At 37.8% G+C, this 25,879-nt stretch overlaps 1 protein-coding gene across 1 annotated transcript; it reads left to right on the top strand.

Annotated features, from left to right (window-relative positions):
- The first annotated feature begins 959 nt into the window (after window positions 1-959).
- Window positions 960-25,879, top strand: LOC110569523 (membrane-spanning 4-domains subfamily A member 4A). Its single transcript, XM_064364854.1, has 7 exons — window positions 960-1,144; window positions 10,402-10,561; window positions 15,214-15,342; window positions 18,371-18,427; window positions 19,572-19,730; window positions 23,042-23,143; window positions 25,004-25,879. Exons 2-7 carry the CDS (start codon window positions 10,418-10,420, stop codon window positions 25,073-25,075), a joined length of 663 nt encoding a protein of 220 aa, XP_064220924.1. The 5' UTR covers window positions 960-1,144; window positions 10,402-10,417; the 3' UTR covers window positions 25,076-25,879.

The raw sequence follows: 25,879 nt of genomic DNA, 5'->3' as shown, positions 1-25,879 counted from the left end.
ACTGTTTGGCTTATAGTAGTTTTTCTTTTTTTGAGATGGAGTTTTACTCTTGTCCAGGCTGGAGTGCAGTGGCATGATCTCAGCTCCGCCTCCTGGGTTCAAGCAATTCTTCTGCCTCAGTCTTCCAAGTAATTTTGTATTTTTAGTAGAGACAGGGTTTCTCCATGTTGGTCAGGCTGGTATCGAATTCCCAGCCTCAGGTGATCTGCCTGCCTCGGCTTCCATAAGTGCTGGGATTACAGGCATGAGCCACCACGTCTTTAGTAGTTTTTCTAAAGAAAATGCTGAATGAATGAAAACTGCCCACCACTTTGCTTTCCTCCTCCATGTAAAGTAGGGATTATTTTATCTTACAAATGAATCTTAGGTTCAGGGTACTAACAAGGTCATGCAATAAATGATTGCCATTGATTTTATCTTAATCAAAGACCAGCTCGTTTTATAATACCAGCTGCTTCCCTCACTTAGAAAGGTGTTGTTTTATTGCCATACAACCAGCTTGTTGCCATTTTATGGCTACTCATGATGAATCTCTAAAGGTGGGATTTCATGTAAACAAAACATTTAAGTTGTGTATATTAAGGTTGATGCAAAGGTAATTGTGATTTTGGTCATGAAATAATGGCGAAAACGACAATTACTTTTGCATCAGCCTAATAAAAGTAATAGTAGTTCTCCAGAAAGACAAGAGTACTGTGGAAATGTGTGAAACTGTGAAGGGGGGCATTTACAAAATACCATTTACTTAGCTCGTGTATATAATGACCTTTGAGCAGAGGCTGGCATACAGTAGATCCTCCACCACTGATATCCACAGTAATTAGCACTATTATTTTCATAGGAAAGACTATATCAGGCAGTCACTGCTTTTTCAGCAAATTTCAAAATAGACATCCACACCCATATTGGGAACACAAAATCAGTTAATGCTTCCGATATAAAAGAGGAACTAGCTGTGCTTCTCAAAAATTCTCAACACAGCCTTTAAGTTTCCAAACATCTGCTAGAAGAGGAATGCAGATTTAAACTGAGTGAGGTGTGGAGTGGGGGAAGTTCACTGGGTCTAGACCAAAGAACTCTGTGGAACTTGCCCAGAGCACTGCACGCATCAGACCTACGGTGAATATTGCAGGCCTGAAGAAAGGTAGGTCCAGGGACTTGTCTTCCTAGACTTTTGGGCTGATGGTTTATTTCCTGGGTTTAGGATTTTTGGGAGCAGAGTGAGAAAAAAATGAGTCCACTTCCCATGACGGAAGCTGGTATTCAGGATTGGGGTGGGCTGGGTGCACCTTTAAATGTGCATTTGGTGGGGGGATGAGGAACAGTCCTTGCTACAGTCTATGGGAGTTAGAAAAGTGTCCTAAACACTGAAGTTGGAGGCTGGATAAGGTTGTTTTAGTGACTTTTGTTCCCCAAGTCCTCAGAATATCAAAACACAGAAAGCAGTATTTTAAACTTTTGATTAATTACCTCATCTACTGTTAATGTCCTTCTTCCACTGTCTTTATTCTGTCCCTGACTGGTTATTTTTATAATTTAAGATTTAAGAAAATATCTATCACATGCAGAATTTGGTGTACATGGAGCAGGGCACTGGCAGGGTCACCAGCCTTGTACATTGGGCTGTGGCTTTATCTAGTTCTCCAGTGGTCTTTGGCACTATTCATGGGGCACCCAGGCAGTAAACTGACGCTGCTCATGAGAAAATTTGCTAATGAAAAACACCTTGCAGACTTTTAGCATTCTTGGGATAAGAAACAAGCTTGCATGTAGTCATAGCCATTGTAATCTTTCCCCAGATGAAGTAAATGAAACCCAGAAAAGGGAAATAATGGACCCAGAATCATACAAGTTAATAAAAGTGCTGGGAGCAAAAAACCCGGCATTCTTGTTTCCTAGTCCAGGCCTTTTCCCTCTCTGTGCCGGCATTTCTGCATCCCCATCATCCTCCCAAAAACCATCCAGGTTCAGGCCTCATTTTGAGTTTCTAGTCTATTTAATAACTTTGCCTAGATAAAAAAAAAAAAAAGAAAGAGGCCATTTGTTCCACTCTCCTCATGTTCTCTTTTTGCAATTGTGACCCATGAGGAGGGTGGTGACATAAAAATGAGAAAACAAGAGACTGGTGGTGCTGCTGATCCACAAGGAGATTGGAGCTAATAGAAGAGGGAATGTCTTCCCCCCACCTCTTTATCCAGTGGGGGTGGGGGGAAGACATTGTTATTGTCAAGAGCCTGACGCATACAGGTGGTGTGACAAAACCAAGGTTTAGATTCTTCTCATACCCAGAAGAAATGTCCCTCATATGTATCCAATATTCTCAGCAGTTTAAAACAGTTTTTTGAATAGACAGATGTCAAGCCCTGGATGGTTAACACATGTTTTTGTCCTTGGGGACTTTATCTGCTATAAATAACTAACATATGGATTTGAATTTCTGTGGTGTAAAAATAGGAAGCAGTTATATGAGTTTATGACCAGAGTTTCTTAGAATGAAAAGGCACCAGCCTTGAATGATCAGAACCTGACCTGTGTCACCAAAGAATCATGGAAAAGCTTAAGAGTCAGTTGTTAGTTTTATTTTGATATAATGGCTCTGCCCTCGGGAAGCTTACAGTCTTAACAGAGAGACACTAAACAGAGAGGGAGAACCACCAGTGTATTTGATAAGACAGAACCAACATTTCCTAAATTCTCAGTCTGAAGTTGTGTCTAAGAGATTGAGACAGAGGTTCCTTTACATTAAAGAAGAATAAAGTACACATTTAGATGGACGAAGAAGAATCATCTTTAGTTACTTTCCAAATAACTTTGACTTCTGTGATGTAAAAGGGAAATAACATAGATTGCTTAAACCCTTAGTTACCATCATAGGTTGATTAATCCACGTGTGGGCAATGGTGGGGAAGGGGGAGAATAGTGTCTGAGAGAAGACAGAGACCATGCAATGATGTTAGTGTATGAGAAGATTAGATGATGTGGTGGGTTTGTTTTTGTTCTTACAAGGTGGCCACGGGGAGGGGTGGAACATTCCTGCAAATGGGTTCAATATATGCAAATGTCTCAATATAGAAATAAAATAACCTCTTTGGAACAACTTAAATAAGTCAGATATACTTGGGACTTTAAAAATGAAAAGGAGAGACATTCGAGTTAAGTCTATGACAATAGATTTGTGCTGAAGTAGCAGAGTTTTTATCAACGTTAAAAATTTTAACTTTATGCTAAGGGTGATGAAATGCAAAGCAAGGCTTTTAAAGGGCAGGGTGACCCGATTGTTTTTGTATTTGATCATTCTGGTTACAAAGTCAGTGGTGGATTGACTACCGAAAGCCACAAATGGACACAGGGAGCATTCAGAGGCTATAACGAATACTTCTGACAAATATAGGATAATGGCTTGCCTTGAGAAGATGGGAGAAATACACAGAGAGAAATACACAGAAATAAATTTAAAAATGGTTCTGTAGGATTAGAATGAGATTGATTGAGCATAGAGGGTAGACAATAGAAGGCATCAATGACAAACTACCAGATATTTTGAAACAGAGTCTCACTGTGTTGCCCAGGCTGGAGTATACAGGTGCCATCATGGCTTACTGCAGCCTCCACCTCAGCCTCCTGAGTGGCTGGGATTACAGGTGCCCATGATCACACCCAGCTCTTTTTGTATTTTGTGTAAAGATGGGGTTTTGCCATGTTCTGCAGTCTGATCTTGAACTTCTGGGCTCCAGAGATCCTCCCACCTTGGCCTCTCAAAGTGAGCCACAATGCCCAACTTTAAGCTTCCAGATCTTTAACATGGACAATGAAGTTAATTTCTGGGCCTTCCACCAAAAAAGGACATTTGCAGTCCCATACGCCTCTTAGGGTTCCTGTTACATTTAACTCTTGCCACTCTTGATTAGGGACTACTTGTAGGGCTCTGAAATCAACTCCACTTACTATTCCTTGCACCACCTTATTTTTTTGAAAGAGAAATTTTGAGGAAGACTGGATATCTTCTATTGAGGTCTTCTAAGCTTGAAATAAAAATTACCTCTTCTCTCTTCTGGAACAAGTAGGTAAATTGTCAATTTATGGGCTTTATTATAATGATTTTAAGTTAGCCCAGAGAGGGACAATTCCCCCAAGTGTAATAAAATTTGAGGATGTGGATTAAATGTAAGACAAAAAATAAGACCTATTTTATTTTAGTCATTTACTCCAAATCTAAATTTTGTGTTCTGCCCAGGGGATGCTAAGGTGTACATATAGGTCTAAATATACCTACTCTATAGCATGTAAATGTACCCACCTCACAAATTCCATTATTATTGGAACAGAGACTGAAAGAGGAAAAGGAGGGCCTCTTGGCCCACCTCTGCATAGTCTTGTATCTAACTTATTCCAAATTGGGTGGTTTTCACCTTTTGGCTGTTATAGATGATACCACTAAGAAAATTCACTGTACAAATTTTTGTGCAAACAAAAGAGATCTTCTGTTCACCAGACTAGTGTAGTGGATCCTCTTAAGCAAAGGAGTTCTGGAATTCCATCACCTGGATTTAAATTTTGGCTCTGCCACTCTTTATTCAAGTTACTTAATCTTCTATTTCTGTAATTCTGTCCTGTGAATAATAGAGTATATCTCTTAGGGGAAATTAATGATGAAATAACATACATAAAACATTTAAACCAGTACATATTATTTAATAAATGCTAAGTACATATTAAATACTTTTATTGGTGTTCCTACTATCACTTACTCATTTTTGGCTTGAAGTATAAAACATAAACTTCCTCTAACACTTCCTGCCACTCAATGAAATGCTGGAGAGGACTTATTTCTAGCATGCCCCTGCTTCAACCTGCTCCGGTCTTGGGAGAAGTGGAAAAGCAGAGGAGAGGGGTCTATATAATTGGTGAGAGCATGTTATTCATGATACCGTGTTGTCAGAGGTTGGCTCTTCCTCTTTTTTGCAGTTTGTCTCAAAGATTGGTCAGAAGAGTCAGGATTGTCCTCTTTTTTTGCTCTCATGGAATAAGTTAGATACAAAACTATGCAGAGGTGGGGCAAGAGGACCTCCTCTTCCTCTTGCAGTCTCTGTTCCAATGATAATGGAGTTTATGAGGTGGGTAACATTTACATGCTATTGAGTAGATATATTCAGACATACTTGCACACTTTAGCAACCCCTGAGCAGAACACAAAATTTAGATATGGAGCAAAGGGATAAAATAAAATAGCAGGACTTATGTTTGGTCTTAAATTTAATTCATACTCTCACATTTTGTTAAACTTGGGAGAATTGTCCCCCTCTGGGCTTAATGTCATTATAATAAAGCCCATAAATTGACAATTTACCAACTGTCCCAGAAGGGAGAAGAGGTGATTTTTATTTCAAACATTAGAAGATCTAAATAGAAGATATCCAGTATTCCTCAAAAGTTCTCTTTCAAAAAAGTAAGGTGGTGCAAGAATAGTATGTGGAAATTATTTCAGAACCTTACAAGCAGTCCCTAAATTTTTGATATTTTTTTCCTGCTACTGTAAAAGACCATTGAAGACTGGGAAACTTATTTTAAAATTTTATTTGACTTATAGTTCTAGAGGCTGGGAAGTCTAAGGCAATGCATAGTGTGAACCTCTGGTGAGGGTAATCCCATGAAGGAAGGTGGAAGTGAGGGCACAAAGCAGAGAGAGAGATGTGACCAAATGTATCATTTTATCAGAAGTCCACTCCTGTGATAACTAACCATGTCCAATGATGAGGACATTCATCCATTCATGCGGGTAGAGGTCTCCTGATGTAATTACCTCTTGAAGGTCCCACCTCTTAATACTGTTACAATGGCAATTCGGTTTCCACATGAGTTTTAGAGGGGACATTGAAACCATAGCATTTCATCCACAACCCTCCCAAACTCAACTTCTTCTCACATATAAAATACAATAATTCTATCTCAATAGCCTCAAAATTTTTACCCATTCCAGCATCAACTCTAACATTCTAAGTCTAGAGTCACATCAGAAGCAGATATGGATGAAACTTGAGGTATGATTTATCTGGAGGCAAATGTTTCCAGTTGTGAGACTGTGAAATCAAAACAAATGATTTATTTTCAAAATATAATGGTGGGACAGGTACAGAATAGACTCTCTCAGTTCAAAAGAAAGAACTAGGCAAGAAAAAGGCCTAACTGGTTTCAAGTGAGTCCAAAACCCAGCCGAGAAAACAGCATTAAGCTTTAAATCTGGAGAATAATTTCCTTTGACTCCATGTCCTGAATCCTGGGGACACTGATTGGGGACCCTCAGAGAGCCCTACACCCATATCTCTGCTGGACTCAGTCTGTGCTTCAGCTCTGTTAGGTTGGAGTTGTGTGCTAGTGGTCCTGTAGTTCTGAGATCTCAAAGGTAGCCTCACTCCCACGGCTTCACTAGGCATATCCCTAACTGGGACTCTCTGTGTTGGCTCTGACCCCATATTCCCACTCAGCATTGCTCTGATAGAGGCTTTTTGAAATGGCTCCACTCCCAGAGCTATTTTGACATCCTTTGAAACTAGGTGGGGAAAGCCATGCCCCTGTAGCTCTTGCAGTCTGTGAGCCTGTAGAGTTAACACCACATGGTTGCCATCGAGGTTGACAGCTTGTACTTTTTAGGCACAAATATTATAGTGGCTCTGGAGCTGGGGTCCTAGGCTCAGGATCTTGTAAAACTACTGTGGCACAGGTTTACTCACCGAGACATGGCTGAATGCAGATTACCCACAACGATGAGGCTGTGACTCTGAGGCATACCTCAGTAACTCAAGCCCATAGGGAAGGGATGGAATAGTTACTGATTCTGGGGTCAGTGTACAACATCAGCATGGCTCCAGGGAAAGAGGTGTGCTTTGGAGGCTTCAGCTCTGGGGAGCAAATTACAGTTGAAATTTGGGTTCCAGAGCCAATCGGACACAGCAGCAATTCCAACTCTGGGGGATGGAGTGCCACAGAGTGGTAACTCTAGACCCTGGGATAGGAGGGCATGGCAATATCCCAGGCTCTGTAAGGTTGAATGTAGCAACAGCAAGGCCTGAGGAATGACTAGGTCTGTCTGTGGCTTGGTCATCAGGTTTCTTAGAAATGACCCCCACCCCGGGGAGCCAGGGTTTCTCAGAAGCTTGGACTCCAAGGGACTAGTTAGTTCCACGGAGGTGAGGGCACTGCAGCTATTTTGCCTGGATGCTTGGGTGACAGCTCAATCAAAGCTATGTGTCCCCAGAGAGTGGTACACAGTATCAGCTTGAGTTTGGAGGGCCAGGGTGCACCAGCGACTAAGATGGGGGCATGAAGCAGTTCCATGGCAGCCTGACCTCAGAAGGTAGAGAGTAGATGGCAGCAGTTTGACTCAGGCATGGCTACCAGGTATGCGTGTTATAGTGGTGGTTAAGCCTCAGAGATGGAGGAGTGCAGTGGCTACTCCTGAAGCAGAATGCACTCTAGCAGTGATCCAGTTCCAAGAAGGGGCAGCACAGTAGCAGCTCAGGAGTATGGAGGTCAGGGCACAGTGTCAGCACCTCCTCTGTGATAGGACAGACATGTGGACTTCAGGTAGCTCTGTCAGCAGAGCTCAGAGCCTGTGAATACTCTGAGTGTCTCCAGTAGTAAGACTGCAGGTGTCCATGGTGGTGATGGGAGCTGCTGGGTCCTCTCACTTACCTGTTCCCTGCAGGAAGAAGGACCTGCTGAACCAGAGCTGGCTCTAATTGGGGGTAGGGGTGGTGTAAGAAACATGCTTTCTCTCCTTCTTCATGCAGCCATCCTGGGTTTCAGTGCTCCACAAGATTTCTGCTACTCCTTTGCTGTTTTCCGGTGCTCTTCTTCAGTTATTTTGGTTGGAATATAGTTTATTCATTTTTTGGTGTGTATGTGTGTGTGTGTGTGTGCGCGCGCGTGCATGCGCACGTGCGCGTTGATGGTGATGAGGGTCAGTAACTTCTAGTTGGCCATCTTGGTGATGTTCTCTAGAATTCTAATCAGACATATTCTAGACCTTTTAATTCTACACTTCTAATATTTTCAACTCTCTTCTATTATGACCATTTTCTTTTTCTCTATAGAACTCTTGGTGATTTCTTGAAATTTTTCTTCCAGTTGACTAACTCTATTTATAGCTAATCCTTGTTATTTAATACATTGGCCATTTTTTTTTTGGTCAACATTATATTATATTTGAAATTTGTTTGAGACCATGTTGCAAATATGTTGTGTCACTTTCTGCACTTTATCTTTGACTTTTCATTTTTGTGATTTCATTTTTATTTGAATAAGTTATCCGTACTCTTTACATATTCTATAGATATATACACACAGATGCTCCTAATCTGTGGGACTTCTTGGAGTGTTGTATCAAGAATATCTACTTTATAGAATCCAGTGTAAGACTTATTTGGAGACTGATTGCTTTCTAAACATGTGGCTTTTCAGTGTAATTTCTCCTTTACTGCTGACTTTGATGATTCTCAGAACTATACTTTTCCAGGGAAGTGATAGTTATCAACTTATGTATTTAATTCTCAGGATTATAGACAATAATTTATGTTGTATACCTCAGGGAGCCCCTCATCTTTGATAAGTATACTCTGAAATCTCTGGCCATGGTGTCCTGTTTCTTTCATACTCTCTCTACACTTCCCCCCAAATTTATCCTCATGTAATCTTTCTTTTTAACACTCATTTTGCCTGAGTTATAGAAATGTTAGTTGTTTCCCACTTTCATAACAAAATGGAGTTCAATTCTGTTTGTCCAAGTTGTTTTCTGAACTTTTCTAAAAGTGTTAACATAAACTTTTTGGTTACATTCTTATACTTAATTCCTTAACTACTTCAGTCATATTTACATTTTTTATTTACTATATTTGTCTTTTTTTTTATTATTGCATTTGGGCTCTAGGGTACATGTGCACGTCCTGCATCCTCCCCCACCCCCGTCGCCTACGTCAGGCATTTCTCCCAGTGTTATTCATCCCCATCCTCCCCCAACACTGTCCCTCCTCTCCCATCCCCTCCCCGCCTCCACCTAGCCCTGTGAGCATTGTTCCCTTCCCTGTGCCCAAGTGTTCTCATTATTCATCACCCGCCTATGAGTGAAAACATGCAGTGTTTGGTTTTCTGTTCTTGTGTGAGTTTGCTGAGAATGATGGTTTCTAGGTTCATCCATGTCCCTACAAAGGACGCGAATTCATCGTTTTTGATGGCTGCATAATATTCCATGGTATATATGTGCCACATTTTTTTTTGTCCAGTCTATCATCGATGGGCATTTGGGTAGGTTCCAGGTCTTTGCTATTGTAAACTGTGCTGCAATGAACATTCGTGTGTATGTGTCTTTATAATACAATGATTTATGATCCTTTGGGTATATACTCAGTAATGGGATTGCTGGGTCAAATGGAATTTCTATTTCTAGATCCTTGAGGAATCGCCACACTGTCTTCCATAATGGTTGAACTCATTTACACTCCCACCAACAGTGTAAAAGTGTTCCTTTTTCTCCACATCCTCTCCAGCATCTGTTGTCTCATTTTAACTTTTCTATCTTTCTCTGAAATTCACCCTCTTCCTTCTGACTTTAATCAGTTTTATTGTTAGATAGCTAATAATTTATTTCCATTGATGTATCAAAAAAATACAGGATGATAATTTCTTTCAAATAAATCTTAATTTTTTCTCAACATAGAAAATTTGAAGTACAATAACACTTTTTTTTTTCGTTTATGTTACCAATAAGAGGGCAGACATCTCCAAACGTGAGACTTTCATAGGGTTTCAGTGGAGCATAAATAGTATCAAAATTAACTATTACTTGAAGGACATTAGCAAGCTTCATTTCCCTAAGAATTTATGGAAGTGAGTCATGAAACACTTCAATAATATTTTCAGCCCTGTGAATTTAATTGTACTCTGATTAGAGAAGGGGGAACCATACAATACTATACAATAAATTGGAAGACAGATGATTTTGTGTAGCTTATTACTATTATAAAAGCAATCCTTCATGGGGAAGTGACTATAACCAAGGGACTAGGCAGTAAGAGGGACAGAAATAAAATCTGAACAGATTTGGAATTTGAACTTAAAGAAATTTCTTTAATTTTGAAGGTCCAACATGTTTACCTCACTTCTGTCAACATGTCCCCCTCTTCAGGACTTTCTAACACCTTGATATCATAGGACATGCAGCTTCTCCCTCTCTCCCCCGACTCTTACTGTGTTGCCTAGTCCACTTCCCAGGCTCTAACAGCTATTATGATATAGGAGGGGAATGTAGACCCGATTTTGTCCTTAGGGAGGAACCTGCCCCAAAGTGTCATGTCCTTCCTTTGTCATTTCCAGGACCTCATCCTAAATCACATTTCTTTCTTATCGTAGCACCTTTTCTGCTGCCATGACAACCATGCAAGGAATGGAACAGGCCATGCCAGAGGCTGGCCCTGGTGTGCCCCAGCTGGGAAATGTGGCTGTCTTACATTCATATCTGTGGAAAGGGTTGCAAGAGAAGTTTTTGAAGGGGGAACCCAAAGTCCTTGGGGTAAGTCACTTGCAAATCTAGGAGAAGACCACTAGTGTTGTAAACTCATATTTCATAAGACCTAATGCCAAATACACCATCCTACCAGCCTCAGAATACAACAGCCAGCCCTCCAAACATCAGTATTTACTTTTCAGGCCCTTCATCTGAAAAACTATATTCTATCACAACATGCTTCCCTTGAGTTATATTTGAAATATATTGGCTTCAGATCTATTCCAGGGTTGTGGGTCATCCATGATAATTGTATTTAAACTCAGCATGGAAGAGCAGCAAAAGAAAAGGCCACCTAGGCCCTCCTAGCTGACACTCCCTTCACAGGCCTTCCTGATAGCTGAAACTGAGCTCTCGTCACAGGCCTTCCTGATAGCTGAAACTGAGCTCTCGTCACAGGCCTTCCTGATAGCTGAAACTGAGCTCTCGTCACAGGCCTTCCTGATAGCTGAAACTGAGCTCTCGTCACAGGCCTTCCTGATAGCTGAAACAGATACATATTGCTACTGTTTCTTTCTGGCACCTTTTCTTAGCCTGCCTACTGCTCAGAGAATGAAAAAATCTATTTTCTGAGCATTTCTATCTGGAATCTCAGTTGAACATGCCTAAAAGAAATAAAGGATTTAAAAAATGGCAGAATAGGGCACGTGAAAGGATATTAAATATAGGTTTATCACTAGCCCAATCTTCAAACCACTGGGAAAATATCATTGTAAATATTTTGGATCCTTTTTTCATATTATTTATTTTTTGGGGGGGATATAGTTATTTTTCATAAAATATGTTACTTATGTTGGCACATACTAGGTTTATTTTTTAATGTATGAATAATTATTTTCAAATATACTCTATGTTTTAGAGCAATTTTAGCCTTAAAGAAAAATTGAGAGCAAAGTACAGGTGTATCCCATCTGCCCCTTGCCCTCACACATACATAGCTTTTTAATTATCAACCTCCCCACCGGAGTGGTACCTTTGTCCCAAGTGATGAACCTGCACTGACACATCATTCCTCAAAGTACATGAATCACAATGGGGTTCATTCTCTGTGTTGTGTGTTCTATGGGTTTTAACAAGGGTATAGTGATATATATCCACCTTTATAGTATCATACAAAGTAGTTTCACTGCCCTAAACACTCTCTGTGCCCTGCCTATTCATCCTTTCCTCCCACCAATCCCTGGCAACCTCTAATCTTTTATTGTCTTCATAGTTTGTTTGCCTTTTCCAGAAAGTCATACAGTTGGAATTGTACAATAGGTAGGTTTTTTTAGATTGTGTTCCATCACCTAATAACATGCATTTAAATTTCCTCCATGTTTTCTTATGGCTTGTAGCTCATTTATTTTTAGTACTGAATAATATTCCATTGTCTAGATATACCACAGTTTATGCATTCACCTACCGAAGGACATCTTGATGGCTTCCAAACTTTGGCAATTATGAGTAAGTTGCTATAAATATCCATGTGCACATTACGTGTGGACATAAGTTTTCAACTCATTTGGGTAAGTATGATTGTTATATTGTAGGTAAGAGTATGTTTAGTTTTGCAAGAAACCACCATATTGTCTTCCATGTGACTTTGTCATTTTGAAGAATTTCAACCAACAGTGAATCAGTTCCTGCTGTTTTACGTAATCTCTGGCAATTCGTAGTGTCAGTGTTCTAGATTTTTACCATTCTAACAGGTACTAGTGGACTCTCATCATTTTAATTTGCATTTCTCTTGAGACACAAGATGTGGAGCATCTTTTCATGCATTTCTTTACCATCTCTATATCTTCTTTTGTAAGATGTTTTCTTAAATTCTTTGGCACAGTTTTAAAAGAGGACGTTTATGCTCTTACTGTTGAGTTTTAAGTTTTTTGTGTATTTTGGATAATGATCCTTTGATATCTTCTCCCAGTCTGTGGTTTGTCTTTTCATCTCTTGACGATCTCTTCTGCAGAGCAGAATTTTTTAATTTTATGAAAATTAAGATGATTAATTCTGTAATTCATGGGTTGTGCCTTTGGTATTATATTGACAAATTCATCACCAAACCCAAGATCATCTAGATTTTGGCCTATGTTACCTGTTAGGAGTTTTATAGCTTTTAGTTTAACATTTGTGTCTGTGATTCATACTGAGTTAATTTTTGTGAAGGATATGAGGTATGTGTCTAAGTTTTATTTTTACTTATGGATATCAAGTTTTTAAGTACTTCTTTTTTTTTGAGATAGAGTCTCACTCTTGTTGCCCTGGCTAAAGTGCAATGGCCTGATCTCAGCTCACTGCAACCTCCACCTCTCAGGTACAAGTGATTCTTTTGTCTCAATCTCCCAAGTAGCTCAGAATACAGATATGTGTCACCATGCCAAGTTATTTGTGTTACCATGCCAAGCTATTTTTTTAAATTTGTATTTAGTATAGACGGGTTTCACCACGTTAGTAAGGCTGGTTGTGAACTCCTCACCTTGTGATCCACCCGCCTCGGCCTCCCAAAGTGCTGGGATTACAGGCATGCGTTAACGCACCTGGCCTAGTGCTATTTTTAAAAAAGACTGTCTTTTTTTTCTTATTGTATTACCTTAGTTCACTACCAAAGATCACTTGACTATATTTGTGTGACTATCTCTAGGCTTTCTATTCTATTCCATTGATCTGTTTGTCTATTTCTTTGCTAATACCACACAGTCCTGATTACTATTACTTTATAGTATGTCCTAAAATTGGATAGTGTTGGTCCTACAACTCCTTCTTATTCTTCTTCAATATTGTGTTTTCTATTCTAAGTCTTTTCCCTTTCCCTATAAATTTTTGAGTCTGTTTATCAATATACACAAAATAACTTGCTGAGATTTTAATGGAGATTGCATTAAATCTACTAATTAAGTTGGGAAGAACTGACATCTTGACAATGTTTTGTCTTCCTATCCATGGACATGGAATATCTCTCTCTTTATTTAGTTGTTTAATTTATTTTATCAAAGCTAGTAGTTTCTTATAGATTTTGTACATTTTTTTTAGATTTATACCTAACAAATACCAAATACCAATACCTAAATATTTCACTTTTAGGGGTGCTAATTTAAATGGTATTATGTTTTTAATTCTAAATTTTACTTATTGATTATAAGTACATAATAAAGTAATTGACTCGTGTATTAACCTTGTATCCTATGAACCTAATATAATTGTTGGTTAGTTCCAGGTTTCTCCACTAAGTATGAAGTTAGCTGTAGGTTTTTAATAAATATTCTTTATCAACCAGAAGAAGTTCTCCTCTATAATAGTTTTTCAAGAGTTTTTATAATAAACAGTCATTGGATTTTGTTCAATATTTTTTCTGCATCTGTTAAAATAATCATTTGATTTTTCTTCTTTAGCCTGTTGATTTCATGAATTGCATTAATCAATTTTTTAATGTCTAGTCAGTTTTGCATACCTGGGATAAATCCCATGTAGTCATGGTACATAATTTTTTAAATACATTGTTAGATTTCATTTGCAAATATTTGTAGATGATTTTTGCACCTTTGTTCATCAGAGATGTTGATCTATAGTTTTCTTTTCTTGTTTGTTTTTTCATGGTTTTTGGTAGATGATTGTGCTAACTCCATAGAATGTTAGGGGTATTTCCTCTGTTTCTATTTTCTGTTAATAATTGGCATAATTTCTTTCTTAAGTGTTTGGTAGAATTCACCACTGAGCCCTTCTAGGTCTGATGCTTTCTGTTTTGGAAATTTATTAATTATTGATTCAATTTCTTTAATAATTATAGGCATATTCAGAGTGTCTATTTCTTCTTGTGTGAGTTTTGACAAACTGTCTTTACGGAGTTATCCATTTTATCAAGGCCATCAAACTGTGGGCATAGAATTGTTCATAGCATCATTTTATTTTCCTTTTAATTTCTATGGGAATTGTAGTGATGTTCCTTCTTTCATTTATATTAGTAATTTGTGTCCTCTCTCTTTTTCTTAGCGTGGCTAGAGGCTTTATTTTATTTATACATATATTTCTAAAAACTGCTTTGGATTTTATTGATTTTGTCTATTCATTCAATTTCATGATTTCTGCTCTAATTTCTATTATAGTTTTTCTTCTGCCTATTTGGAGTTTAATTTGCTCTTCTCTTCCTAGTTTCTTAAGGTAGACTCTCAGGTGATTGATTTTAGAACATTATTTTCTAATATATTCATTCAATGCTATAAATTTTCCTCTAAGCATTGCTTTCACTACATTCCACAAATTGTGATATGTTGTTTAAGTGTTTTTGAACCTTTTGAATGCCGTGGGATAACGGGACTCTTCCTCTGCTATTTTTAGTTCCCTGTGTACTCGTTCTCATGTCCTCATACCCTAGACCTTAAGAAAATATATTTGCTCTTCTTTTTTTCTTCCCCTGTATATACTCTCCTTTCTTCAGGTTACTTCCCCTTGCCACAATAACTGCTTTCTGATTCCTAGGCCACTTCTCTGAGCGAGCTGTGGTAGAAGCAGCACCATAGGTATCAGAAAAGCACCTCTGGGCTGGTTCTGGCATACTCTCTTAACCTTGAAATTATTGGTAATGGTAGACATCCTGAGAGGTAATATTGATATTACCTCTGGTGGTGGAAGCACCAATTTTGTGGTGGATAATCAGTTTTTACTTTCTTCATCATTTCTAGGTTGTGCAGATTCTGATTGCTCTGATGAACCTTAGCATGGGAATAACAATGATGTGTACTGCATTTAACACTTATGGACCTCGCCCTATTACTGTGTATATTGGGTACACAATTTGGGGGTCAGTGATGGTAAGTAGAGTATATTTTGATATAATTGAAGATAACATAAAGTATTTGTCAATACCCTGATCTTTGGAATCCTAGTCTAACTGTATCTTGTAATTCTGTAAATTTGAGAGTGGTGTCTAACCATTTTTTATTCAATTTTATCATATTTAAAGTGGTAATAATAATATAGTATTATATTAAAACTGGGAAGATTAAATATTTATATATGTCAGTTAGATATATTACAGCAGCACATTGCCAAAGACCCAAACCAGAATGGCTTAAACATTGAAAGCACAGATTATTTCACAACAAGATTAGTGGCTTGTCATTTCTAGGACAGCTTCATTCAGTGGCACAAAGATCTTATACAGGACCCACTAGCAGACCATATCAGAGGGAGATGGTTGACACATCCCACTTTTGGTAAATATTTTATAAACATATTCCCAAATCAAATATCAGTAAAAAGAACGAACTTGCCATTATTGGCTTGGACTAATCAAGCTCCTCTGTAGCTGAGAGGAGTCTACCCTACCTTTTAGCACATGAGAAACTGAACAAAATGATGGTTCGGTGAGCAGGAAAAAGAGGAGATATGGCTGGTACACAAGCAGTTTTTAACATCTAGTCTATTGACTATTGAAACTCAGGAAATTGTTACCTTAGAAAATGAAGTTGTATTTGATACATTTTGTTTCACAAGTTCAATAAAATGACTAGAATTATTATAATTAATATTAAATTAATTAAAACTATTAATATTAAATTAAAATTAGAATTGGAATTTAAATGTTAAAACCTTCTTACAAGAGAAAACACAAGACAGTTTTTATGCAAATTGAGAGTAAAATTCAGAATAAAATACCAAGTTTTATCCACTGATGAGAGAAAAATAAAATTTATAAGTTGGATTTGTGTTAGAATCAGGGAATCTATTTTAGCATTACAGGGTTTCCATTTATTTCTGAAAGTGAGAATGAGATATTTTAGAGTTTTATATTAGAGCTTTCTTTTTGCTCCCTTTCACCTGTTTGCATCAGAAGTGCGAGATTGGAAGAACAGGTACTTCAGGAAAGTTGCTCAATACTTTATATATCCCAAATTACTAATGCCAATAATAGCTCTTATTAAACTCTTACTATCATGTGGCACTCTACTAAGTGCTTTATATGTACGATTTCATTTCAAACCATTACCACGAACTTCTGATTGTTCATTATCATCATTTTATGGATAAAGAGAGGTTAAGTAACTTGCCCAAGATCACAACTATTTGGCACAGAAATGAAGGTTCAAATAGTGTCAGTGTATTTTCAGAATTGCATGCATCTAACCACCTAGTTTTCTCCTTTTATTCCATTTCCAAGATTACATTGAAAACCAGCTTATGTGGTGCAAATCTTCCATACATGTTCAGTAGATTACCAGGAACTGCAGGAGCCATTTTCCACTGAGACATCACGCAGACTCTTGTAGGCATTGCATGAAATGAGGCTTTACTTAATTTAAACCTTTTCTGCGGCCACCTTCCATTATTGTTTCAACCTTTCTTTCCAAAACTTATCTGTAAAGTGCCTCCTTTTTCTCCCTAATACAGTATAAGTATCAATACCAAGAACCAGTCACAACTTTCTCTTGTTTTTGGGCTCTTCAGTCCTATTCAGTTCTATTCCTGTATGTTGCACATTCCTTGTTAATTTTTTTCCTCTGAGATACTATATACGTATTTTTTCCTGTGGTAAATGAAGTCCTCTTATTTAATCTTATTCTCAAATACACAAACATAAATATACATTTAGAATATGTATAAATAATTTCTGTATAAAATGTTTTTCTAAGGTGACTTACTGAATTTTTAAAATAGTTTATGGTACTTTTTAGTTCATATTTTTGGATGTTTGCAATATATATTGTTCATACTTTAATAAGAATAGTTTTAACCATTTGTTTCAACTATTTTTCTTATATAATGATTTTGGTTAATTTACCCAGAATAGTATTTATTATATAATAATCTTTATCTTTATCTTGATTTTGACTTTAATGAAATGATCCTACTTTTCTCTTATCATTGAACACAATAAAGACTTTTAGATTGAAACAGATTTCTATTATGTTACAGAAAGTATAATTCTTTATATTTTACCAGTAATGTTGAAGTTGCTAATAATGTTGAATTGTATTAAATGTCCTATCCTATCAACACTGCAAACATGAATAGCAATTAGCATGTAATTTTTTCTTAAATTCATTAATTGCATAAATTAGAATATTTCAATATTAAAAATGTTTGTAGAGTTGAAGGAGCATCCCAAATATTCATGATGTATTTTATATGATATGATGGGTGATTCCCTCTAGTGTTTTTATTCTAGTAGTGATTTAGATAACATGAATCATCACTATGTCTGGGTATTTGGAAGTTAGTTAAATAATGTATTGAGCTTTTTTGTTAGTTTAATATTTTTTATATTAAGATATAATTTTTGAATCATCAGAAATCAAATTTGAAAAGCAAATAAAAAAGAATTGAATATTTTAAGGTAGAGAGGCCAACCAACTTGACTAGCTGTTTTAGTTAAATGAAAAATAATTGCCCTACTGCTGGAATTAAATGAACTAGTGTATTCTAGTCATCATCTAATTGTGAATTTACACTTTTTTTTGCTACTGTTTTACTTATAACTTTAAAAAATATTCTAAATAAGAATAATTTTGGAGTACTTTTTATTTAAATATCATCATCACTTTTGGTACCATGTAAGAATTACTTTGTATCAGGAGTTTGGAAACTATCTTTTAGTGTCCTCAAACAGTTTTAATATTTCAGTTAGGTGTTATTTGAAAAGCTTGATATATTCTCCCATGGATTTATCTGATATAATTTCCCTGTTCTTTCCGGGAAAAGAGAAAATAATATGCAAATTTTTGTGTTTTTTTCGAAGAATATTGGTCTGATTTAACCTATCTATCTAATTTCAAAGTAAGTTATGAGTTCCAACACTTGTTTTAAGTTTTTTACCTTCAGTTTTTCTCTCGTTCCTAGTTTATTATTTCAGGATCCTTGTCAGTTGCAGCAGGAATTAGAACTACAAAAGGCCTGGTGAGTAATATTTTCTTTTTTTGGTATCAAAAAAAAGAAAGATTAATAAAAAATGTATTCTGCTAGGGTATAAAACAGGTTTTGTTTCTTTGTAAAAAACCAGAAGCGATTGTGCATTTTACCTGCTAGCATCTATCTTTCAAAAATTGCAATCAGGCTAGTAATATAATTACTGCCATAAGACTGGATATTTTGGCAAGGAAGGGAATCTTGCCCTTGCTGAGGGAATCTGTTTTCAGATATAGAGAATTATTGAGAAGAACTATCAAGTGGGACTACTCAACAAAACCCTGCAGCATGAGAGTCGGCCCATGGCAGTGACACCAAGCATTGATGTGGCATAATATTTACTGACTGATTGATTAAAATGTAGATTCCAACTGTATTTGAGTTTTCAATAAAAGAAATTCACAATAAGGTTATTACATAAGAATAAGCAAATTTAAAATGTAACTCTCATGCCAAGATACCTTTCATAAAGCCAATAAAATGCAAAAGTCCATATCTCAATAAATGTTTTTTCTAGTTCAAGTTCACATTTGAGTTTTGTTTGTTCAAAAGATAAATACCAAACTCTGGAGCATGATAAATATGGGCTTTCCAAATCTGGCCTCGTGTCTCCTCCAGCTGCAGCCACACTAGGCTCCTCACACTTTGCTGTGCAATTTTAGCTCTTATCGAAAGCCTCCTAACATTTACCCGTGAGAAGAGAATGTACAGAAAACAATACACTGCTGAGAGAGATAATATACAAAAGATAGAGAGGCATGACAGGCAAACAGCATTTAGAAAAATGATAAGAAATCAGGCATCAGACGCAAGGAATGGCAGGGAAGGACACAGACAGGGCAGTCCCGCTAATGTGCATAAGACATTGGAAACACTGCTGAAGAGATCTGGAGGTCATCTCATGTACCCATAGGAATCATCTGAAGAATTTAAGCTGGGGAATAATAGGATCGTATTTATTTTTTTGGCAAGAGATTAGAGTTGAAACCACTCTAAGGAGATAAGTTAGAAGACTATTGAAACAATCAAGATAAAGATAGACGGCAGTAAGAAATAAATGGTGGGTGTAAAGTGATTCATGTAGATATATCTGAGGATGCTGTTGGTTGTTTAATTGATTTTCATTCCTTTCTAGGTCCGAGGTAGTCTAGGAATGAATATCACCAGCTCTGTATTGGCTGCATCAGGGATCTTAATCAAGGCATTTAGCTTGGATATTTATTCATTCCGTCGCCCTTACTGTGACTTCTATGAAGAGTCAAATGATTGTCACGGGACTGTGTCCATTTTGATGGTTAGTGCTGCCTCTTTTCACAGGATATCATCGTAGGAGCAAGTTTGGGGAGTGCTGGCTCTGGCAACAACAATAATTAATCCCTAACTGCTAAATGACATTGGGAAGTTGGAGTGATTGAGAAATAGAATAATCTTTTAATTAGGAGTTAGGTAGGTGTCTCATCTTTGTCTTTGTTCTTCTTCTATATATAATGAGGCACAATGGGAAGAAAGCTTACAGTTACAGAATACCTACTCATTAATAGTTACTGTGCTGGGTATTTTATATAAATTTTTCAATTTAAATTTTAAAACATTGATTCAGTATGTACTATTATCCTCACTAAAAATGGGGCCCAGATATCAGTCCCTATTCTCTAATAATGAAGCAAAATTGTCTTGAACGGTATTTTACAAGTGGTGAGTAACTCAGTACCCTTTTCAATATCTTTGGGTGTTCTTGCAAGGTTAACCATTTTTATCCTCAACATCTAGCTCCTGGAACATTCTCAACCTTCATTCTGAATTTTACTATTTTTTGTACCAATTGTTCTTATCTCAATGCTATCCTAATTGCTTTATTCTGAAAATACCACTTACACAATATTTTCTAGGTAGTAAAACTTCCTGACATTTTAGGCCATTGGGTAGATGTGAGGAGGAAGAGTTCTTGCAGCACATCACAGCAGACTAAAATGCACAAATAAATCTTTATTATTAAAAGGTGTTGCCAGGTGTAGTGACTCATGCCTGTAATCCCAGCACTTTGGGAGGCCAAGGCGGGCAGACCGCCCGATGTCAGGCGTTCAAGACCATCCTGGTCAACATGCTAAAACCTGTCTCCATTAAAAACACAAAAATTAGCTGGGTGTGGTGGTGCACACCTGTAATCCCAGCCACTCAGGAGGCTAAGGCAGGAGAATTGCTTGAACCTGGGAGGCAGAGATTGCAGTGAGCTCAGATCGCATCATTGCACTCCAGCCTGGGCAACAGAGAGAGACTCTGTCAAAAGAAAGAAAAAGAGAGAGGAAGAGAGAGAGAGGGAGAAAGGGAGGAAGGAAGGGAGGAAAGAAGGAAGGGAGAAAGGGAGGAAGGGAAGGAGGGAGAAAGAGAGGGAGGAAGGAAAAGCCTATTGGTCATTTTCAACACCAGCAAATTTTCTGTTACTTTCCCTATATATGAACTTTCAGCCTTTCGCTTTGCTGCTTAGTTCTGTTCCTCACTGTGTCCTTCCCTCGTGTAAACGTGGAAATTCAACATTGTTCCTAACTTACTAGGCAGAATCAATTGCATTCTGTTTACTTCATTCCTAGCTAATTCTACATAGTTTTGTGGGCTATATAGTCACACCAAAATAACCCCTTGAGGTGTCTTTGCTAAACTAATTCACTTCCCTTGAGATTCCTAAAGTTCTTTATAGTAAGCAGTTTTATTTCTTGCCACTCACTCAAAATAAGAAAAATCTTCTTCAGAGAATTTGACAAATTCTTCCAAGGTCACTCAGAAATTGGCAAAAGCAAGATTAGATTGTACAACTTCTTGTTTCTAATTCCCTTCTTATTTGCTACTGTTATCCTGAAGAATAACTTTACTTTTAGTTTATGAAGATCTCTTCATTTGTAGATTTTAAGGGCACAATGATAGAGACAAAATCTGGAACTGGCCTGCTTCATAGGGCTGATTTCCTGGGCATGGGACCTGCGTAGTTACTCAGGACTTCACAGTTATAAGAGCCCTGTGCTTGATCTAATGCTCTGCTGTTGCTATCTTGAAATTATTTTTAAAAATTTTAAACAGGAGACTACATGACATGTGACTTGTTTTGGAGGCCCAACCCTGTACCTGTTTTTGTAAATAAAGTTTCATAAAGTTTAACTGAAATATAAAGAAGCCCATCTATTTACATACTGTGCAGTGCTGCTTTTGTGATAACAGCAGGTTTGAATGTGTGTGAGAGAGACCTTCCAGTCTGCAAAACTTAAAATGTACATGATCTGGCCTTCATAGAAAGCTTGCCATCTTCTAGTCTACCCTTCTAGATGTTAAATCTATGAAGACAGGAGAAGTGTCTGTTTTGTTTGCTGCTCTATCTTCTGTGCCTACAACAGTGTTTGAAACCGAGAGGCCACTACGTCTGTTGAAGGTACCAGAAAATAAATAAGCAATGAATGCATATATTCTCAAGGTCTTAAGTCTGCATCACTCATATCCTGAGCTCTTGGTCTATTGACTCTTCCACAACAGAGGGACTATCCCTAACCATGGAGAGAAAAAGAGAGAATATTTAAACCAGATAATCCCTGTGTCAATGCAGGGTAAAATTAATAGAAATCAGTGTACTGCCCAATGTTCTCCAAATTTTGACCATGTTTCTTAGCTGAGGACTAGACCTAAATCAGTGCTCTCGGGAGATGGAATAAAGACTGACCTACTTGGAGTTCACTGTTGTATTAGCTTCTTATTGTTACTATAACAAATTACTATGAATTTAGTGTCTCAAGACAACACGGTTTGGTTATATTTCTGGAGGTCAGAAGTTCAAAACAGGTCTCACCAGGCTAAAATCAGGGCATTGGCAAGGCTGTACTCCTCTCTGAAGATTAGGCTATGGTAAGTTTTATTGCCTTTTCTGGCTTCTGTAGGCTGCCTATGTTTCTTGGTTTGTCATCCCATCCTCTACCTTCAAATCAAGCAACGCAGCATCTTCAGATCTCTCTTGAACTCTATTCTGCCTCTTGCTTCCACTTATAGGGATTCTGTCATTATTTTGAATCCACCTGAATAATCAAGGAAAATTCTCTTACCTCAGCTAATAAGCAATCTTACTTTCATCTGCAAATTTAATGATTTTTTGCTATACAGAAAGAACAATGGTCCCCCAGGGGGGTCTGCATTCTAATCCCCAGAACCTGAGGATTAGATTAGGATTAGCAGACCTCCCTGGGGGACCATTACTCTGCTTACAAGCACTAAGATATGAAATCAAAATATGTTGTCAATGATATGAACTTCTAGTACTCAGTAGGACTAGGATGACAATTGTCTTTATACTGCTTTCCTGACTTTTTAAAGCACTTTCATCTTCCATGCCCACAATAGAACTGGGAAGTACTGAACTAGGGAATAAATGTCTGTGATTATTTTGTCAGTGAAAAAAGTGAGAGGTTACTTCAGCAGATCAAGAACTGGTCAAGGGTATGGCTGTGATTGGGAGGCAGGTTTCCTGACTCCCGGCTGGTGCTTTCCCTCTCGTGACATTGTGGTTACTGGTAAATGTTTTCACTTGTCATCTCCGTTTCTCACATTTCCTTGGTATGAGTTTTCTCCTAGGGTATGGATGGCTTGGTGCTCCTCTTAAGTGTGCTGGAATTCTGCATTGCTGTGTCCCTCTCTGCCTTTGGATGTAAAGTGATGTGTTGTAGCCCTGGTGGGGTGAGTATTGGCCTTCATTTGAAGATGTCTGCATTAGTTTTCTATTGCTGCATAATCAATTACACAAACTTAGAGTCTTAACACAGAACACATTCATTATCACTCAGTTTCCATGGGTCAAGAGTCTAGGCCAGCTGAAGTGGTTCCTCGACTCAGGATCTTACAAGGCTGTTATCAGGAAATTGGCTGGGGCTGTGGCCTTGTCTGAAGCTTCTGATTCTCTTCCGTGCTAATGTGGCAGAATTAATTTCCTCTCAGTTGGAGAACTCAGGACACTGTACATTTTCTCTAAGACCAACAGGAAATTCAGTTGCTAATGCTTTAATCCTTTCATAAAGGGTTCACATGAACAGGTGAGGTCTATTCAGATTAATCCCTTCTTTGATAAACTGAAAGTCAGGTAGTCAGTACCTACACACAGGCCTTGTATCCCATCTTACACACAGGTTCCATTCACACTGGAGGGGAGGGAATCATCTGGGGTCAGTAAGTGTCACCTTAGAACTACGCCTACCACAATAGCTACATAGGAGCTCTTTTTCCCTTTCCTTTCTCCGTTAAAGGGCATAACCTCTGAATCCAAATACAAGAATAATTCACAATGAAAAGGTCCCCAAAAAGTATTTTATTTTATTCCATTATCCTATTACAACTTTTCCTGGAATAGGGAAGAAATGTCAGGATCTCAGACTTCTCTATCAGTCTGTGCACACCTGCTCACTCTCTTACCCCAAGATCTGCATTAGATGCTCCTGGCAGCTAAGCCCAAAGAATGTCACACAGAGAGAGGAAAGTGGGGAATGGAAGGAGAGAAGAGACCAAGAAAGAGGATCTAGGAAGAATAGGGAGGGATGTCCTCCAAGGGTTCAGGGTTTCAGAATGAGGAAATGGATAATAAACCCCAACAGCTTCCCGTTAGCTTCATTACCCAAAGGCCCACAGGCAGACAAAACCGACCAAATAATAAAATAATCATAGTGTGATGAGATGGCTCTTCTGTTGCCCTTCTCCATCATTTTGTACCTCTCTGTCTTCTTTTGAGAGTCCCAGGCAACACCACATCCCACTTCCCCACAGAAGAGAAATTGACTATATAGCACATTAACTCTAGTACCAAGATTGAGAAACTCTCAGCAATTACCAATAATTGTGTAATTTCCTTCAGTAAAGCTTTCTGTTTTCATTGAGTAAAACATTTGGACATGGAGGCAAACTCCTTAGTAACTTTCATGTCATAATATTTAAGCCTGTATTCCCTTCAGCTCTTAGCATAGGAGCTGGGGAATGTTGTTTGCTGATCTCCTGGTGTGAATTCAGAAAAGCAGTGGTTTGGGGGCATATGATGACTAGCTCTTTATCTCTTCCTGATTCTTCTGCCAACCCTATGTCAAACTGAGTTTGTGGAAGAATAACCAGAACTTTTCTTAGTTTTGTGATGATCCCTGCTATTCTGAGCCAGCGTGGTTTTTGCAAATACTTTATTCATAACAAGCAAATCATGATTTGGGTATGTTGATGTCATCAGCATGAACAACCTGGTTTGGAAGAAGAGCCCCATATTTTTCACAACACCTTGGTTTACTCAACATATTGGGCACCACCATCCATACATAAGATTGATCCACTTGCAAGGCCAGGGCAGTGGTCATCAGCAACTCAGGTCAAGAGCTATCACTGAATGTTGTGTCCTAAATCTGGCCTGATCTAGAGAATGACTGAGAAGCCCCACATGCTTGATCTTGAGAATGAATCAGAAAAGAAAAGAGTAAACTCTAATGATGATGACTTTATGTGAGCAGGAAAGGGGCACTCTGATGTTACTTGGGTGACTCACCTATGGCATTCTGATTGATTTCACAGGTTGTGTTAATTCTGCCACCAAATTCTCACATGGCAGGAACAGCATCTCCTGCTCCACTTAATGAGGTTTGATTCCACCAAAACAGCAACAGAAAAATGCTCCAGAAAATCTATGCTGACTGTAACACAAGAACCCCACATGAGAAAATACCAGAATCCAACTCTGATACTGATAGACATATTGATATCATTATTATATGTAATCCAATTATAAACTGTATGTGTGTAAAGAGAGAGATAATAAATTCAAAATTATGTTCTCATTTTTTCCCCTGGAACTGAATAACTCATTTCACTGACTCTTTATCAGAGTAGTAGAAGTTAAATAAATAAATAATGCATTTAATGAGGCAACAGCACTTGAAAGTTTTTCATTCATTATAAAAACTTTCTATAAAGGCATTACATTGGCAAGTAAGATTTGGAAGCAGAAGAGTAAAAAAGGTATTGTTAAATGAGGCCTCCATGCAAAACACACACTTCTGCTCCCCTGTATAATATTCCTCTCATTTATTTAACTTCTTTTTTCACCCACCTATGGGGACCAAAGTGCTTTTTCCTTCAGGAAGTAGAGATGCTTGGCCTTCTCTTCCTCTCCCCATAGACAGCACCTTGAAATAGCACAGTCAGTCCTTGCATCTGCACAAGCTATCATTTGAGTAAAAGCATAGATGGAGTAAAAATCATATTAAGGATCAGATTCATCTTATATTTTCTATATCTTCTTCTTCCTTTCCCTTCTCCCACCTTCTCCTGAGCAGACTTATATCTTAACTGAATTTGTATCCTGTGCCATATATGGAAGTGTGCAACATACGGTATTTTTAAGTACATTTGTTTTCATTGCAGAGCAAAAATCAATACAATTAGAAGCAA

This window comes from Aotus nancymaae, unplaced genomic scaffold, assembly GCF_030222135.1.
Source record: "Aotus nancymaae isolate 86718 unplaced genomic scaffold, 86718_ANA_hifiasm-v0.15.2.pri h1tg000059l, whole genome shotgun sequence".
Lineage (NCBI taxonomy): Eukaryota > Metazoa > Chordata > Mammalia > Primates > Aotidae > Aotus > Aotus nancymaae.
This window is presented reverse-complemented; position numbering and strand designations above follow the sequence as displayed.

Bases quoted from the DNA above. Each gene is read 5' to 3' on its own strand.
- LOC110569523 (XM_064364854.1), top strand. From the start codon at position 10,418: ATGACAACCATGCAAGGAATGGAACAGGCCATGCCAGAGGCTGGCCCT. The intron at 15,343-18,370 runs GTAAGTAGAGTA...TCTCGTTCCTAG, and splicing joins CAATTTGGGGGTCAGTGATG to TTTATTATTTCAGGATCCTT. The intron at 23,144-25,003 runs GTGAGTATTGGC...TTGATTTCACAG, and splicing joins TGTGTTGTAGCCCTGGTGGG to GTTGTGTTAATTCTGCCACC.